Below are 14056 nucleotides of genomic sequence, written 5' to 3'. Positions count from 1 at the left end.
TTCTGCCACTTCTATCCCCATAAGCATGGACGTCATACATGTAGCTCCAGACTACAATTTCCCGCAACTAGCTTATGAATTGTGATTTTTATGGGCTCTTTCCCTCCCCCCCAGGATATTATTATGAATTACCAGCAGCTTCAGCATCTTTCCAACTGGCAGGAAGCAGTGCAAACACAGATGGAAGATTCCCAGTTAAAACCCTCTTAACAAAGTCATAAAACAAAAAGCCCAAGCCCTCTCTGACATGCTGCCAGCTCAGAAGCAAGTGAGAGAGAGGAAAAAAACATAGGAGTGATTGTTGCTGCCCTGGCTAAATAGATCTTTTAGATGTAAAGGTTGGGGGGGGGGGTCAGGGAAATTGGTACATTTTACACATGAGGACTTTAGGGTTTAATAATTAACATAATGCACACAAAGCTCTCTTCCTGGGGGAAAAATGAGGGTCTGGGACTGCAGACCAGAGTAGTGTTCTGTCTCCTCCTGGAGACTGAGTGAGGGCCCCTGCTCACATGGCAATGTGATACCAGGGTACTGTCACTGATAGGGACCACAGCTGGATTCAGCAAGAGAACTGGCTTGGTGCTTTGCTGCCTCCAGAAAGGATCCTGCCCCGAGGAACTCCAAAGGCAGCTGGGAATGCAGGACTAACATAAGACACTAGTGCACTGGGAGGCGGGAGAATGGGTGTTTGTCTTGGTTCAGTTACTGAGTGACACTGGCAAGTCACTCCCTCTGAACCTCCATATCACCACTGACAAAATGTTCAGGGTAGACATCCCCAGGTCTGACATTTGTTTTTAGATTTTTATTTATTCATTTTAGAGAGGAGAGAGAGACACACACAGAGAGAGATTGAGACAGACAGAGAGAGAGAAGGGGGGAGGAGCATGAAGCATCAACTCCCATATGTGCCTTGACCAGGCAAGCCCAGGGTGACGAACTGGAGACCTCAGCATTCCAGGTCGATGCTTTATCCACTGTGCCACTGCAGGTCAGGCCTGCCATTCTTACAAAGGTATGGCGAACAATATAAAGCAGTGCAGAATCAGATGCTAAACCACAAAGAGACTGCAAATGGCTTAAAAGCCCAGAGGGGTAGGGAACTGTCCCAAGTGCCTGTACCCTATTCCCTCACCCTTAACATCACCTCCTCAGGGAAGCCCACCAAGATTTCCCCAGGTTGTCAGTCAATTACCTGGTGTCCCGAGTAATTATTGATTCATTAATTTGTCTCCTTCACTGGCAAGATTGCTCCTGGGTAAGGACCCTGTCTGATCTGTCTTTACATTCTCCAGCCTTTGTCATATAGCAAGTGTTCAAAAATGTCTACTGAATTGAATCAAACTGCAAAGGGAGACTTTCCCGGCAGTTTAGTGGGTTATGAAGGGTGGCAGTGCCTGTTATCTGGGCCTGCATGCTTTTCCTCTGAAAGTCCAGAGGATTCCCTACCCACCAGCTCAGGCATTATTGCCCTAATGCTGAGATGACTGAGAAAGCCTCACGATGCCCCAATTGCTCTGTCACTGTGCAAACACATCACCTTCTTCATATGGACCAAAACATATAACATACACACACACGTATACATGTACACACACACACACACACACATACACACAAATTCACACACACAGCAATGACCCAGAACTACATCTGTCCTTCTCCTGCCTTCCTCAATAAGAGTGCTGAGGAAACCACAGACGTCCTTCCAGAAATCTTAGCACATCCCCCAAACAGCTCCCACCAGCGCAGAGAATTAGAGACAGACTTCCCTGAAAAGCCTCTGAGAAAGAACACTTGCCTGCTGCCAAGCCTCTGTTCATGGACATCACCTCTGACTCCTCATTGCTTTTCTGCCTCTTATATCACCGCCTTGTAAAAGGACAATTAGTTTTGGGCAATTAGAATGATTAACTCACCAGATGTAAGTGCTGGAGCATCTCCACGTATCTGTAGAGGCAAAGGGGGTTGAATGTGCATTAATTCCTATCCTGTTTAAGCCGGGAGGGGCGATGCTCTGTTAACAAGCTCAAGGCCATAGGCAGGTGCTTGGGGACTCACGCTTTTTCTGAAGACAGTAGTTCCTGTGCGATGACATGGGCTCTGGACTGGCCTTCCACCTGTGAGAGGAACAGAGCCATTAGGACCGATTTTGTCTCCCCTGGAGGGCAGGGACCAAAAATTTCAGCTCTGCATGAGCAGTGCCTGGCATACTGTAGATTCCCTTTTTTGACTGAAAGAATGAATGAATGAATGAATGAGAGAATCATCTACTTCGAGAGCATTAATGCTCTTGGCTAACCTCAGAAGGTGAGCCATGTAATCTATCTGTACCCCAACTTATGCCCCTGTAAGGAAGGATGGGCAGAAGCTGAGGTAGATGCCTGGGCCTTCAGCCATAAGCAGAAGATATCCAAATCTGCCAGATATCAGGCATAGCTGGGACCCAGAAGAACATAGACACTGGTGGAGTTACTGGTCAAGTGAATAATCTACTCTAGAAACTCACTACCTGCTGAGAGAGCAACTGCACAGTGTGGCTGGGGCTGTCCTGTGTTTGTAGGACTGTTGACATCATCCATGGCTTCTGATCCCTGGATGACAGCAGCAGCCTCCCACCCTCAGTTTTGATAATCAGAATGTCTTTAGATATTGCCAAATGTCATATGGTGGCAAAAATCTCACTCCCTGTTAGTACTATTCTAACCCTTTAGCTAGCTGTACTTTTCTTTATAGCAGTCACACTGCCTAATATACAGGAGATAATCAATAAATATTTGAATAAACTGATAAAATATGATATAGTGCGTGGCATATAGTAGATGCTCAATAAATAAGTTCCCTCCTGAGCTAGTCCATCTCTAACCGCTTCTTAGTGTTTTTTTGAGACTCAGTCCTTCTGAAGCCATCCTAACAGTGCAGACCCTGTGCCCATGGTTAGCTAGTCTCCCTCCTACATCTCACTGCAGCGGTTACAGCATCCATGGAGCAGGAGGGATAACTGTGAGGTCTGCAGAGGCCTCTAGCCTCACCTGGCCTCCCGCCCTCCCACTGGCGCCAAATTGTGACTCACTGTCTGCCTTTTACATCTGCAGGGCTAGTATGAGGCTCTGTGGACAAGAGCAGCTCACTCTTCCCAATGCAGGGGCTCCTTCAGAGTCCCACATGTGAAAAGGCTTTCTAAACAAAACCCTCTCAGTGGAAAATGTATTCTGCCAGGACAGGCTCTGACAGCTAAGAAAACCCTGTGGTCAAGCCTCCATAAAGAGAATACTCTGTAGAGAAAGGACAGGAGTTAGGAAATCTGAAGCTCAGGTTCTTCTCCTATAAAATGAGGACAAGAGTCAGGACAACTTCCAACCTTCTAGAGGCCTATGATTCAATTCTCATTTGTCATCCAGCAGAACGCTGAGAAGGCCTGATTCAAATCCTAGGCTTCAACCCTTCCTATACCTATGCCCTTAGACAAGTTATTTCTCATCTCTGAGCCCCATTTGTAAAACATGAGTGATGATGATGATGATACTTATTTAATAATGCAACAGCTACCATTTATTAAACTTAGTATTAGGCTAGTATGACTAAGCTTTTTACACATATTATCTCACTGAGTTTTTTCCAAAATCTATGAGGTAGATATTCATTATCTCCATTTTACAGATGAGGAAACTGAGGCACAAATAAGTCTTACCCTTTGCTCAAAGTCACTGCTAATAAGTATCAGAGCCAAGATTCAAACCCAGACAGTCTGGCTCCAACATCGAAGCACTTAGCAGTGTGCCTAGCTCATAGTAGGTACTCAGTAAATGGCATCTCTGCTCATTATAGATGAGGGTGGGTTTTTCAAATCGGGAAGCACCTATCCTTTACCTACACTGTAGAGCCGGCAGCAGGAGTATTGCACTCCAGGAGCCTAAGCTAGTCTTCAGCTCTTCTGATTCTGACCCTCAGAGTAGTGCTTACCGTAGTATGCAGGAAAGAACTATGCTGAAAGTCAGGACAGCCAGGCCATGAGCAGCCATGTGACCAGTGGCAAACCCCTCTCAGATGGCTCAGTTTCTTCATCTGGAAGATGGGGTCAATATTCACACCCTCCATGAGATGATGGATGAACGTGGTCAATCCCCACCCAAACTTTTGGAGTTGTCGTCATTACCATTGTTATAATCTCAAAGCTGTGGGTAGCTTCTAGTAGGGTCGGGGTAGGGGCCACACTCTGCACGTCCCTTCCAGCCCCTCCTGCCAGACAGGCAGACTCTGGGTGGGACGTACAGGCTGTCTCGCTTTAGTGATTCTGCCAATGATGGATGTGTCCTCACCAGCCAGACAAGAGGGAGGCTTGGCAAGCCATGTGCTCAAGGCTCTCCTCGGAAGCTGCTTATGGGTGTTGCCCAACCATGCCATTTAATGTAGATGTTTATTTAACCAGGAAATGAACTCCGAGGTTGACGGCAGTGTCCAGGGACAGACTTCTGGGAACAGGGTTCCTCCCAGGAGCATGGGGCCTGGGGTGCCAGGGCTATCGCCTTTGCTTATCACCTCTGTTTCCCAGGGCTGCTCAGTCCTGCACTTTCTCTGCAGACCCTCAGCAAATCAGCCAGGTCACTGCTGGCTATTCTGGGACCCGGTCAGGTTGGGAGGGACAGTCTTCCGTTAGGGATCTTTGAGGTTAACAGTGGGTCACAGAAAGCATTGGGAGTCCTGGTCTGTCTCTGTGCCTCAGTTTGTCCAGCTATAAAATGGGGGTACTTAGCCTCCTTCTAGAACAGCAATTCACCAAGTGCAGCCCCAGAACCTCTGGGGTTCCACCTCCCTTTCCAACTATATATCTCCGTGAGCCTGGATTTTCATGGAGGTTGACCAAAACAAGTGGTAACAGTCTGAATGAAGAAGTAGCTAGGAGAATCCAGCTGTCTTCTATTAAACTGAACATTAAGAATATTTGCAAAAAGTGCAAAACTAATGTCATTTCTTCTCGCTAATTTTTTGAAGTTATTTTTCATTAATAAAGCTACTTGCGTTAACATGTAATGTGTTTATTATTGTTATTTCAAAATGAATTAAAAGATAGCGAGACTTTCTCCTGTGGTAAACACTGATAGATACAACCACAGAAACAAAACCTTTTTGAGTTTCTTAACCGTTTTTAAGAGGTCTGAGACTAAAAGGTTTTGAAAGCTGCTGGTGCAGAGGTTGTCACAAAGATCATATAGGATGATGGATGCAAAAGCTGTTCATTCTCAGTGAAGAGCAATGGAGGAGTGAGACATCACTGTTTCTCTGCTACAATAACAACACTATTTTTGTAAGAAGTAAGCCAAGGAACTCTAGGCTTTATGGCTTGGCCCTCAGGATGACCCCATGCACGCCCAGGGGCCACACGACCTTTCTCCACAATGTTCTATCTTGCAGAAGAGGAAGAAACCACCTTCAAAGTTCCTACTCTGTCACCTCTCTAGCTACTGGCAGGCTCCTAGGAAACACCTGCTGTACATTTAAATGGCCATCTCTCTTTTCACCCTCATCTCTGCTGGGTCCTTGCCAGGCCCCATGTCCTGACATCCTGGTGCGTGGCTCAGTTCCCCAACCCCAGTTCACAGCTGTCCACTCCACCTCTAGTCACCTGGGAACTGCAATCTCTATGCTATAACCCTTAGCCTCTTGCCTCCTTGAGACGTTCTCTCAGACGACTTTTGCCTACATCTGCATCTGCTCAGTCCACCCTTTGTCCACCCTGCACTTGTCCCCATTCAGAACTGCCCTGCCTCTAGAGTAATGGACTTCACAGTCCCCATCCTGGACCTAAGCTCCCTAGCGTCCCGACACCCTCTCCTGAACTTGTTGCTTAGCTCATCGAGAGCTCCAGTCTTTTACCCACTCTAATCCTTCCTCTGCCATGGTGGTCACCTTTTGCTCTCACTTGCAGCCCCAAATGTCTCCTATGGCTCCTAGCCTTAGATGACAGGAAGACCTTATTATCTAGCATTATGCTAACAGCCATGCTCTGGGGTCAGAAGGCCTGGTTTCAAATGCTGGGCTCTACCCCTTTTTCTACCTAAGCCTTTGGGCAAGTTATTTCTCTTTTCTGAGCCCTACCTATCAAACAGGGATAATAATAACAATACCTACTTAATAATGCAACAACTGGCATTTATTGAACATTCAGTATGTGCTAAGCATGGCTCAAAACTTTTTATATGTATTATCTCACTGAATCCTTCCAACACCGTACAGGCAGGTACTATTAATAATAATATCTCCATTTTACAGTTGAGGCACAAATAAGCCCTGCCCTTTGCCTCTCACTTAGCCTGAAGACCCTTCCTAGCACCTCTCCTTGCACTCCTCCCTGCCCCAGGGAACCCAACTGTATTCCTAAAATCAGCCTATTTTCCCCACCCCTGGGCCTTTTTGACTTAGGCACGTTCCTGCGCCCAGAATCCTCTCCAGACTCAATAACTGTCTCTAGGTCACACACTAAATGAGGTGGGGCCAAGTGCCACGTCAGGCACCCCATGTTCCCCGTCAGTCTCCTGAGCCACGAAGCCCATTGGAAGAAAGAATCACATCTATAATAGAAAGAGGAAGGGGCTGTTTTAAGCCCTGGGAAACTATTCCTAATGAATCTTCATTGTTTTGAGGGTCCCAGTGAAGGGCAAGCTAGTGGGTTCTGAGGTCACATCTTGGACAGGGAGAGTGCCAGGAAGCCCAGTGAGGCAGCACCAGACTCCAGGAGAATGCTGTCTCCAACGCTTCTCTAGGCACCAATGTCAGACACATGGTCCTTCCCTCTTGGAATTCAGGTTGTGATTTCTATCTAACACAGCCTTCAAGGGCTAGAAAACTGAAGAGACAGGAGCTCAGGGAGAGATGGCTCACTTTGTAGCCTAGCTGTCACCTGTGCTCCAATAGAGGCAGAGAAGGGATTAAGGAAGGAGAAAAGGAGGCAACACCTTCTAGGACAAGCTTGGGGGGAAGTGGGACCAAACAGAGCCCCACCCTACACACAGCAGCCCCATCCAGGACCAAGTGGTTGGCTTCCAGTTCACCCTGACACCTGCCGTATTCTACTAGTTATAGGCTGGTGTTAGTCTGGGTTTGGTCTGGATACTTAATAAAACTTTTAATTTTGGAAAGAATCTTTGATTATGGCTACAGTGTATAATACATTTGTAGAAGCACCATGTTATCTTGGAACACCCTGAATGAGGCAACAGGAAACCTGATTTCTATTCCTGACTTTGCCTCTGACCTGCCAAATAACCCTGAGCAAGTGATGGCCTCCCTATGAGCTTTAGTTTTCCTTCCTGTAAGTTATAGCAATCTCCGGCATAACAAGACTTTATACCCACCGAATAGTAACCAACAATTTTTTTTTGTTTTTTTTGTTTGTTTTTTTCTTTTTTTTTTTATGAAGCTGGAAACGGGGAGAGACAGTCAGACAGACTCCCGCATGCGCCTGACCAGGATCCACCCAGCTCGCCCACCAGGGGCGGATGCTCTGCCCACCAGGGGGCGATGCTCTGCCCCTCTGGGGCGTCGCTCTGCTGCGACCAGAGCCACTCTAGCGCCTGGGGCAGAGGACAAGGAGCCATCCCCAGCGCCCGGGCCATCTTTGCTCCAATGGAGCCTTGGCTGCGGAAGGGGAAGAGAAAGACAGAGAGGAAGGGGGGGGGTGGAGAAGCAAATGGGCGCTTCTCCTATGTGCCCTGGCCGGGAATCGAACCCGGGTCCCCCGCACGCCAGGCCGACGCTCTACCACTGAGCCAACCAGCCAGGGCCAGTAACCAACAATTTAAGACCCTGGCAAACACAATTCTACTCTCTGTTTCTATGAATATGACTGCTTTAGATTCTTCATATAGGTGACATAATGCAGTATTTGTCCTTCTGTAGCTGGTTTATTTTACTTAGCACAATGTACTCCAGGTTCATCCATAGGACAGGATTCTCTTCCTTTTTAAGGATAAATAATATTCCACTGAATGTATACATCACATTTTATTTATCCATTTACCCATCAATGAACATCAACAAGGTAGATCTCATGTTAAGTGTTCATACTACAATAAAAAACAAAACAAAATAAAATGATCTATAAATGCCCCAGTGAGCTCTCTTACCTTCTAGAATCCTAGAGTGACTGTGATTGTGACTGGCAAGCTTACTGGTGACTGCAGGAAAAGGTCAGTTTGTGGCTCACACGGTGAACATTCAGCTGCAGGGTTGTATACTAGCTATACACAATGACCACCCCGAGGTCAGCTGCAGGGTCGTATACTAGCTATACACAATGACCACCCCGAGGTCAGCTGCAGGGTCGTATACTAGCTATACACAATGACCACCCCGAGGTCAGGAAGGAGAAAGCGGGGGTGAGTATGACCTTCAAACAACTGAGGGAAGAGGCATGGTGGCAGAGAGGAAAATCAGCCCAAAACAAATTCTCAGGGCCAGGACATTCTCACTGTGCCCACAGCCAGTCCTTGGGCTCCTGACAGCTCCCAAACCCTCCAGGACCCTGAACAAGGCATGTGAGATAGGTGAGCACCCGGGACACCTCCCAGATGTTTGAGTCCCCATTCTTTCCCATCGCTTGTGTTCTGAGGGTCTGCATCCCTCATCCTCCTCCAATCATGGTGCCTTGAAGGCCTCTCTGTGTTACTGTATTGAACGCTGCACCCTCGTATGGTTACTGGGCAGCCGGTAAGAAGCAGGGTTGGCGCCCAGCCTAGCTCCTCACTGTGCCAAGTAAACCACACAGAGCCAAATAAGTGTTTTCATTTTATTAAGCTGTCATGCATCTAAGTTTATTTTCCTTAGTTAAATGCAGAAGCTGAGCTGAATGTATTCATTTCTTGATTAGTTCATTCAAAGATATTCACTGAATACTGTTTTATGTGCCAGGCAGTAAGGACACAACTGTGACTAGGACAAGTATGGTCCCTGCCCTTCTGGCAACTATTCCAACAGGGAAAGGCAAGTAATATGCAGAAAAATAAAGAACATAATCACAGCTTGAGATAGTGTAGAGAAGGAAGTAAACAGAAGTGCCATCGCCAAACACAGCAGGTGAGAAGGCTAGGCCCCTTGAGGAGGTGGCATTAATTTGAGACCTGAAGCCAGCTGCGCAAAAAGCAGCAATAGTGTTTCAAGTGGAGGAAACTGCAAGTGCAAAGGCCCTGGGGTGGGTTTATGAACAGACAGAACTCAATTTTATATCCTTCATAATGTCTGGCCAAAGGCCTATGCATTTATTGTATTTCATTTGATCCATGTTTAACACATGGCAACAGAAGATGAAATGGTTGGTGCCAACAATCAGAAGAACAAACCCTGGGGCTGGGGTGGGAAGATAAGTTCAGTCTGGGATGTGTAGAGTTTGAGGTGTCTGCAGGGCTTCCAAGAATGGCCCTAAAGGACAGCTGGAAGCTAGAGTGTGGGCCTGCACAGAGGGGTCAGGCCTGAGCATCTGGGAATTCTGTCTAAGTAGAGGTGGCAGTCGGCTTGGAATGGGCTGACTGAGCAGTAGACACAAAATGAGAGGCAGAGCTAGAGCTCAGGTCTTGGGAAATAAATGCCTCAAGTGGAGGCATAGGCAGGATAGGATGTCGAAGAAGTAGGGAAAGAACCAGTAGAGGATGGAGTCTGAGGCTCGAGATCTGAGTAGACAGATCTGAGGTAGACAGTGTGGAGAGGGTCTGACATGTAGAGGTCAGGGAAGGTTGTTCAGAGCAAATTACAACAGGGAGGTAGGTAGGGGTGTGTGTGTGTGTGTGTGTGTGTGTGTGTGTGTGTGCGCGCGCGCGCGTCCTGAATATGCTTGTGGGCTGAGGTAAGTCCTACAGAATTTCTTCTGCCCACTGCCTTCTCTTCTGCTCCAGCCACACTGACCAGCTTGAGAAGGTCATTCCCACCAATCCACCTTCACACTGCTGCTCTCTGAAACACTATGTCCCTCGATCTTCCCATTGTTTCTCCCTTACACTATTCAGCTCCCTGCTCAAAGGTGTTCTCTTCATCAAGAAGATATTCCCTTAGAAATAAGAGCCCTCATGCATTGCTGATGGGAATGTAAAATGGTGTAGCTGCTGTGAAAATTGGTAATTAAATATAGAATTACCATATGATCTAGTAATTCCACTTCTGCGTATATAGCCAAAAGAATTGAAAGCAGACTCTCAAAGAGGTATCTATACACACATGTTCATAGCAGCATTATTCACAATAGCCAAGTATTGCTGAATGGATAAGCCCAATGTGGCCTCTATATACAATAGAATATTATTCAGCCTTAAAAAGTAAAAAAAATTCTTCCATATGCTATCCTATGGACAAACCTTGAAGACATTATGGTAAGTGAAGTAAGGATAACTATGATTCCACTTGTATGAGGTCCGTAGAGTCGTCAGACAGAAAGTAGAATGGTGGTTGCCAGGGGCTGGGGGAGGGGGAATGGGGAGTTAGTGTGTTCTGGGCCGAGAGTTTCAGTTTGGGAAGATGAAAAAGTTCTGGAGGTGGATGGTGGTCATAGTTGTATAATAGTGTGAATATACTTAGTGCTACTGAACTGTACACTTAAAAATGGTTAAGATGGTGGAGTTTACATTACATGTTTTAAACATAATTTTTTAAAACGGAAAAAAAGGCCTCCTCTGGCTTCTCTAAATTTCCCCTTGTCCTCAGCCCTGGAGCTCTGTCCTCCACCATCACCATGTGTCTTCCATTCCGGTCACAGCACTCTCACCTCCTACGCCACCTCAGTTTCCTGGCTGACTATTCCCCTTCTTCTCTAGGATGTAAAGCCTGGTCTGACTTGTGGCTGCTGTATGTTAAGCCACTAGAAGGATGCCTGGCACATAGTAGGTGCTCAGTGGGTACTCAGTAAAAAGTGATTTACTACAGTTTGTTGAAGAAAAGGAGAAACAGGAAGAAACTGAGTGAAGATACAGACAGAATGCTGCTGGGAGGGCATTCATGTTTGACAGGGGACCAGGCTGTTTTCTGGGAAGGAGAACGAGCTGCGGCCTGAGGACGCTGACGTGAGTCTAGAGAGGCTCTCTGGGGACAGGGGAAGTAGCGCTTGCAGCGGAGCCACTGCACACCTGCACTGGTGATCCCGAGGTCTATGGCATGGAGAAAATACATGGTGACACTTAGTCCAGGCTGGAGACTGGCCCAATAAAAACCACCAGGGTTCACGTGGACTCTTTAATCGAGGCAGATGATAGGGCGAGGCCAATGGTACAGGGCCTAGGGGCGTGAGGTCAGCAAGGAGACCTGGGTCAGGCCGAGTGACCTTGGGTGCAGCCAGGGAGGGGACAACTTGCATAAATGGTGAGCCAGGGAGGAGGCGATGGCAGGAGGGTCTGTTCCAGAAGGCAGAGCACTAAGTTCTGCCTGGGGTCAGGGGTGGACTTGTCAGAGAAACTTGGGGATGATGGGTCTCAGGCGAGGGAGAGGTGGCCAAGCCCTAGGCTGATCTCAGGGGAGCTGGTATTTAGCTTGAAAAGTGCCCGTTAGTCTGAGAACTGGGCTCATTGTCAGGGAGGAGCGACAGGCCAGCCAGCCTTTGAATGTCTCCTTTCACAGCTAGATCTATTTTTAAGTCTGTCTCAATTTTCCTTTTTTGCCCCCTCCTTCCTTCAACCCACACCCTTTGTATGTCTATGAGTGGGAGAGAGGGAGAGGTCACATGTGGGGTGGACCAGCTGGGTTCAGCTTCCTATCCTGCTCCAAAAATCTCTCCCCTTCTGACTTAGTCACTCCCAAACATCTAGGAAGAGAGGGGCTTACCACCGTTTATTTCCCTATAAATCATACCAAATTATAAGAAGAGTAGGGATCCCCCTTTTGTCCCCACCTGACTCCTGGGGTGTGGCAGAGGCAATTCTACTGATCATTCACACCTTCTCAAGGCCTGTTCCTGTGAGGCGGCTGGAGGTGGAAATCTGGCTACCATTTCCCCCACGATATGCTGGAGGCAGAGAGGAAAGGTCTTTGCCTTTTGGAGAAATAGAATTTTCAGATACCATGGAAGAAAAAGCCTTTCCTTCTCCCCTCCTCCCATCCACCAAACCTCTAGAGCAAAAAGGAGCCGGGAAAGATTACTCACTATGGAAATCTCCTTCACACCTGTCCTGAGGCCAGGCCACGCAGGAACTCTTTCCCACTAGGGCAGCCGGGGACTGCTCTAGAACAGCCTCTCAGGGGTCAGTTCAGCAGTGGGAACAAAGACTGCTCTCGGATCCACTGATCCCCTTCTGGGGTTGACCCTAGAAAAGTCTTGCCTGTGTTCACTGCAGTGCTCTTGTGTTCACTGCAAACACATCACTAAGAAATATTGTAAAGGTTTCTCAACAGGGAGGTGGTGAAATAAACCACAGCATATCCACAAGTTGGAAACTATGCAGCACTGAAAAATAATTTAGAGCTCTGTATACCAACACGGGAAAATCTCGAAGAGTTTTGCGGACAAACCCAACCACATTACTCCAAGTTTCTTACAATTTGATATAATTTATGGAAAAATAACTCTACAAACAATACTGCCCATTTTTACTCATAATAAAATATGTAGGTGAATACAGAGGGAATGTTATAGAAGAATTCATACCAAACTGTGTCCCAATTGCCTGTGAGGGCATAGGGATTGGGATGAAGTGTTCCCAAGAATTGTAACCTTTATCTGTAATGATTTCATATGTTACAGGGGGTAGAGCACATATCATGTGCTGAAAATGTAATCTTTGATACATGGTAAAAGCCTCACAAAGAAGGATGGGGGTGGAGGCTGGGGGGTGGGGTAGAGATGCCCAGCCCCATTTGGTAGATAAGAAGGCTGGGCTCCTGAGAGTGATCTGACTTGCTGTGGGGAGCCTAGACCCAGACTTCTCCCTCTGTCCTCAGAATGACAGGATGCTCCCGTCCCTGACCCTGGTTCCCTCCATAGGCCTCACACCTGGCTGGCCACACTGGCTCTGTCCCTAGCAGTTCATGTAAGAGGCCCCTGTCTGAGGGGGGAGCTGCCTTAGTTCCATGACCTTGGCATGGATCCTACTGGATTGCTGAATCCTACTGGACCTGAGGCAGGCTGTTTCTCTGTCCTGGTCCATGGTCCCACCCGAAAGCTCTGACCTTTGTGTGTTCTTTTCCTGTGTGTCAGGCATTGTTCTAAGTCTCTATAGACTTATTGACTCTCATAACTATTCTGAAGCAGGTACTATGATTGTTTTCCTGATTTGGGGAAATTTGTTTTCCTGAGATGGGGAATCTGAAGAATAGAGTCGTTAAGAAGGTGCTTAAATCAATCACCTATCAAGTGGCAAAGCTGCATGTGGACCGTTCATTTGCTATCCTCCTGCCTCTTACAAGCTCCTTATTGCAGCAGGTGTCCAAGGAGCCACATGGAGACCAGAAGGCTGGGAAGCTGATCACTAATGTCCATGGCCCTTAGGACCTCATGTCTTCAAAGTGGTCCTGGGTGGGTCAGACTCCTCTCCTCTCCCACTCCCCCTTTGCCTCCCAGACTTAGAAATAACAGAGTTATTATATGGCCAGCAGTTTCTCATCTATGTTCTTATTCAACCTTCCCACAGCCCAGCAGTTACTGGTAATGCTCCCATTGTAGAGACAGGGAGGCTGAGTCCCTGTGATGGAAAGTGACTGGCAGTGGTAACACAGCTGGAGGAGGAGGATCATATGGTTCCAGAAGAAGTTTTAACAGAGAACTCTGTGCCTGGGCTGGGAAGCCAATATGAGGTGGGGACCTTGAGGCCCAGAAAGTCAAGCATCAGAGGCCCCACTGCTCCATCCACCCTTCAACTTTTCCAGGCCTGGTAACCAGATCTGATTCAGATTCCAGATTCAGACCGCGGTCCTGATGACAACTATCTCTTTCTGTTCCCAGGTTCCATGACCCCAGGGATGCCCAGAAAAGGCAAATTCATCTCTAAATGAGCCCAGTCCTGCAAACTGAAGGCTTCCCTCCCATCTTCCCCAAAAGTCAGCAGTCCTTTCCTGGGAGCCAGGGAGGAATGACGAGGTAAGAAGA

At 47.4% G+C, this 14056-nt stretch overlaps 1 protein-coding gene across 1 annotated transcript in view; it reads right to left on the bottom strand.

Moving 5' to 3' along the window:
- Positions 1–14056, bottom strand: part of FGD5 (FYVE, RhoGEF and PH domain containing 5) — a 124011-nt gene that overhangs the window by 58702 nt on the left and 51253 nt on the right. The window contains exons 4-5 of the mRNA XM_066351872.1: positions 2065–2123; positions 1923–1953 (exon numbers count right to left, since the gene is read on the bottom strand). Of these exons, the coding sequence (XP_066207969.1) occupies positions 1923–1953; positions 2065–2123 (90 nt within the window). The remainder of the gene's footprint in view (positions 1–1922; positions 1954–2064; positions 2124–14056) is intronic.

Source organism: Saccopteryx leptura, chromosome 10 (genome assembly GCF_036850995.1).
Source record: "Saccopteryx leptura isolate mSacLep1 chromosome 10, mSacLep1_pri_phased_curated, whole genome shotgun sequence".
In the NCBI taxonomy this organism is placed as follows: Eukaryota; Metazoa; Chordata; class Mammalia; order Chiroptera; family Emballonuridae; genus Saccopteryx; species Saccopteryx leptura.
This window is presented reverse-complemented; position numbering and strand designations above follow the sequence as displayed.